This window comes from Culex quinquefasciatus, chromosome 2 (assembly GCF_015732765.1).
Source record: "Culex quinquefasciatus strain JHB chromosome 2, VPISU_Cqui_1.0_pri_paternal, whole genome shotgun sequence".
NCBI lineage: Eukaryota > Metazoa > Arthropoda > Insecta > Diptera > Culicidae > Culex > Culex quinquefasciatus.
The window spans coordinates 170175376-170179531 of NC_051862.1; the positions used below are offsets into that span (position 1 = coordinate 170175376).

Here is a 4156-nt window from a genome sequence, read left to right on the forward strand (position 1 = left end):
CTTGTTCCTACCGGCTCCGACACAAACACCAACTTCGCAGGGTTGATCCTCTGGTTCCGCTGGCCCAATTGCTCGGGTCGCTCCGGCATCCTAGCAACATGACCCGCCCACTGCAACCGTCCAGCCTTCGCGACCTTCCGGATGCTTGGTTCGTTGTAGAGCTGCGCAAGCTCGTGGTTCATTCTCCGCCGCCATCCGTCGTTCCCAAATACGCCGCCAAAGATGGTCCTGAGCACTCGACGTTCGAAGACGCTTAGCGCTCGTAGGTCCTCCTCGAGCATTGTCCACGTCTCGTGCCCGTAGAGGACGACCGGTCTTATCAGCGACTTGTAGATGGAACACTTCGTATGTAGCGAGAATTTTCGGGACCTTAAGCTCTTGTGGAGACCGAAATAAGCTCGACTTCCAGCGATGATGCGTCTCCGAATTTCCCTGCTGCAGCTGTTGTCCGACGTCACCAACGATCCGAGGTACACAAACTCCTCTACCACCTCGAATTCGTCGCCGTCGATCGTAACGCTCGGTCCAATGCGAGCCCTAAGGGACTCGGTTCCTCCTGCCAGCAGGTACTTTGTCTTCGCCACATTCACCCTTAGCCCAACCTTTTCTGCTTCCCGCTTCAAGCCGGTGTACGCATCAGCAACCGCCTTGAGCGTTCTGCCAACAATGTCCATATCGTCGGCGTAGCAGATGAATTGGTTGGACTTGCTGAAGATCGTGCCCCGCATATTGAAGCCCGCTCGTCTCATAACACCTTCCAGTACCACATTGAAACAGAGGCAAGAAATCCCATCGCCTTGCCGAAGCCCCCCGAGTGAAGGAAACGAGTCCGATTCCGCACCCGATATCTTCACACAACACCTAGCACCATCCATCGTCATTCTGGTCAGTCTTATCAGCTTCCCGGGAAAGCCGTTCTCGTCCATTATTTTCCATAGCTCTTCGCGATCGACTGAGTCGTACGCGGCTTTGAAGTCGATGAATAGGTGGTGCGTGGGGACTTGGTACTCGCGACACTTTTGGAGGATTTGTCGCACAGTGAAGATTTGGTCGGTCGTCGATCTCCCCGCGACGAATCCGGCTTGATAGCTTCCAACAAAATCCTCTGCTATCGGCGATAGACGGCTGAAGAGGATCTGAGAGAACACTTTGTAGGCCGCGTTGAGTATTGTGATGGCACGGTAGTTATCACAATCTAACTTGTCCCCCTTTTTGTAGATCGGGCATATCACTCCCTCTTTCCACTCCTCCGGTAGCTGTTCTGACTCCCAGATCCTGACTATCAGACTGTGCAAACAGGACACCAGCTTCTCCGGGCCCATCTTGATGAGTTCTGCACCGATACCATCCTTCCCAGCCGCTTTGTTGTTCTTCAGCTTCTTGATGGCATCCTTAACTTCCCTCAACGTGGGAACTGGCTCCACACCTTCTCCTGCTGCACCGATGTAGTCCTCTCTTCTGCCGTCTTGGACTCCTGCCTCTGCTTCTCTGCCATTCAGGTGTTCATCGAAGTGTTGCTTCCACCTGTCGATCACCTCGCGCTCGTCCGTCAATATCACTCCATCTTTATCCCGGCACATTTCGACTCGCGGCGTGAAGCCTTGGCGGGATCCGTTGAGTTTTTTGTAGAACTTGCGCGTCTCGTTTGAGCGATGCAGCTGCTCCATGTCCTCGAATTCCAACTCTTCGTGGTGGTGCACTTTCTCCCGGAAGAGCTGGTGCTGCTGCCTTCGCTTCTGTCCATACACCTCTTCGTAATCACGGAGATTATACTGCAGCATTGCCCTCCGTGCTGCATTCTTCTCCTCCAAAATCGCTCGACACTCCTCGTCGAACCAATCGTTCCGTCGTCCTCGTTCCACAAATCCGATGGTGCTTTCCGCTGCGTTGGTGATGGCTGCCTTGACGCTCCTCCAGCAGTCCTCGAGGGGAGCTTCCAACAGCTCACCCTCCCCTGGCAACGCAGCCTCCAGCGAATGCGCGTACCGGGATGCGACTTCCGGTAACTTCAGCCGCTCCAGATCCAGCCGCGGAGGGCGGCGGTACCGAACGCTTTTCGCCAGGGAAAGTCGTTGGCGCATTTTCACCATCACCAGATAGTGGTCCGAGTCGACGTTGGCGCCGCGATAGGTCCTGACGTCGATGATGTCGGAGAAGTGTCTACCGTCGATTACGACGTGGTCGATTTGCGATTCCGTTCCTTGCGGTGATCTCCAGGTGTACTTGTCTCGGAGGTTGTGCTGGAAGCAGGTACTTCGTACGGCCATGTTTTTGGAGGTGGCGAAGTCGATCAGTCGCAGGCCGTTTTCGTTCGTGCGTACGTGGGCGCTGAACTTTCCTATCACCGGTCTGAATTCCTCCTCCTGGCCAACCTGAGCGTTAAAATCTCCGATGACGATTTTGACGTCATGTTTTGGGCAGCTGTTGTACGTCCAGTTCAGCTGCTCGTAAAATGCGTCCTTCTCGTCATCTTCGCTTCCTGAGTGCGGGCTGTGCACGTTTATGATGCTGATGTTGAAGAAACGGCCCTTAACCCTCAACACGCACATTCGGTCGGTGACCGGGGTCCACCCAATCACACGATCGAGCATTTCGCCCAACACTATAAAGGCTGTCCCGAGCCTCTTTTTCTTGCCGCGGCTCTGGTAGATTCTACAACCCAATCTTTTGTACTCTCGTACCTCCTCCGCGCCTATCCAGCAAACCTCCTGCAACGCTACGATGCTGAACTTGCGGACCCTCAATATGTCGGAGAGTATGCGGATACTCCCGTCAAATCTGAGAGACCTGCAATTCCACGTCCCGAGCTTCCAATCGTGGGACCTCGTAAGATGTCCAGTTCCGTGCCGATTGGTCCGGCTCGCATCGTGTGCTTCCTGCACTGGTGTTTTACGGCGGGTTCGTGTGGCCTGCACCAACCCCCTGTCTCGCCGGAGGACCATCGTGCCGGTACTGTTTAGAGTCCCACGCCGACACAGGGACTTTCACTCAGCCGCCCCTAACCTGGGGTACAGACGCTGTTTCGAGCCGCCCCTAACCTGGGGAACAGACGCTCGGGAGGGGGGGGGGGGGTCAGCCAACTATAACCTTCAATGAGCCGCCCCTAACATGGGGAACAGACGCTCATGAGGGGGGAGGAGGCTGAACACCTGGTTTTCGAGCCGCCCCTAACCTGGGGAACAGACGCTCGAAAGGGGGGGGGGGGATTATTGGCAACACTTACCGCTTTGGTGAGCCGCCCCTAACGTGGGGAACAGACGCTCACGTGGCGAGAATGGGATCAACAACCCACAATTCCAGGCCGCCCCTAACCTGGGGAACAGACGCTTGGTGGAGAAGGGGGGGGGGGGGTGCTTTTGGCGCGTACGTGGTAAGGTGGACACTTCCGCTTACTTCTTTTGTTATTTTATTTTATTTATTTTTTTTTTACAAAACTTTTGCACTTTTTTTTTTTACCACCGCCGGTTCCGATTGGACCCACTGTGCACTACTTTGCGCTTTCTCTTCCACACACAGTTCCCGCATCACAGACGACGACGACGACACCGGCCTCGCTTTGTCGTGTTTGCAGTACACGTTCCTGCACACAGCACAACACAATACACGAAAACAGCGTTGACGACGACGACGATGCCTTCACGCTTCTTTTGTCTTAATTCTGCTGCCCGCGCGAAACCGAGATTTTGGCGAAATTAATTTCCTAATTTGCCTGGTCGCGGCAATTAAAACGCCGGGTTTTCACTGTTCACGTATCGAGCACTGTGTCACACGCGGATTGAACGAACTTCGCGGCTCACAGACCCGGATTACGTCGGTTAATCGAACTTCTGGTGGGACCTGTCGAGAATACCGCTGTGCTCTCGTACACGCACACACACGACTTAAGTTATATGTGTGTACGTATTTTTCTGGATCTAAAAAAAGCTGAAATATGTGTCCAAACCACTCATATTACCCATTGTTGGTAAAAAGTGAGGAAGGCATCAAACACGTAGGTGGATTAAGTTAGTTTTTTTGTTTACAGTTGTAATATAGTTCGTCCTGCTATAATGTTCAAATTTTCTGAATATTTGGTGCTTTGGTCCTCAAAAAAGTTTCCGATATGATTATTTATAAAAGTCATTAGTCTTTTTAAACTCCTTTAACACAAAATCAT

At 53.1% G+C, this 4156-nt stretch overlaps 1 protein-coding gene across 1 annotated transcript; it reads right to left on the minus strand.

Moving 5' to 3' along the window:
* Nucleotides 1-1402: 1402 nt before the first annotated feature.
* Nucleotides 1403-2942, minus strand: LOC119766395 (craniofacial development protein 2-like). Its single transcript, XM_038250910.1, has 2 exons — nt 1541-2942; nt 1403-1488 (listed from the first exon to the last, which is right to left on the minus strand). Exons 1-2 carry the CDS (start codon nt 2940-2942, stop codon nt 1403-1405), a joined length of 1488 nt encoding a protein of 495 aa, XP_038106838.1.
* Nucleotides 2943-4156: the final 1214 nt, after the last annotated feature.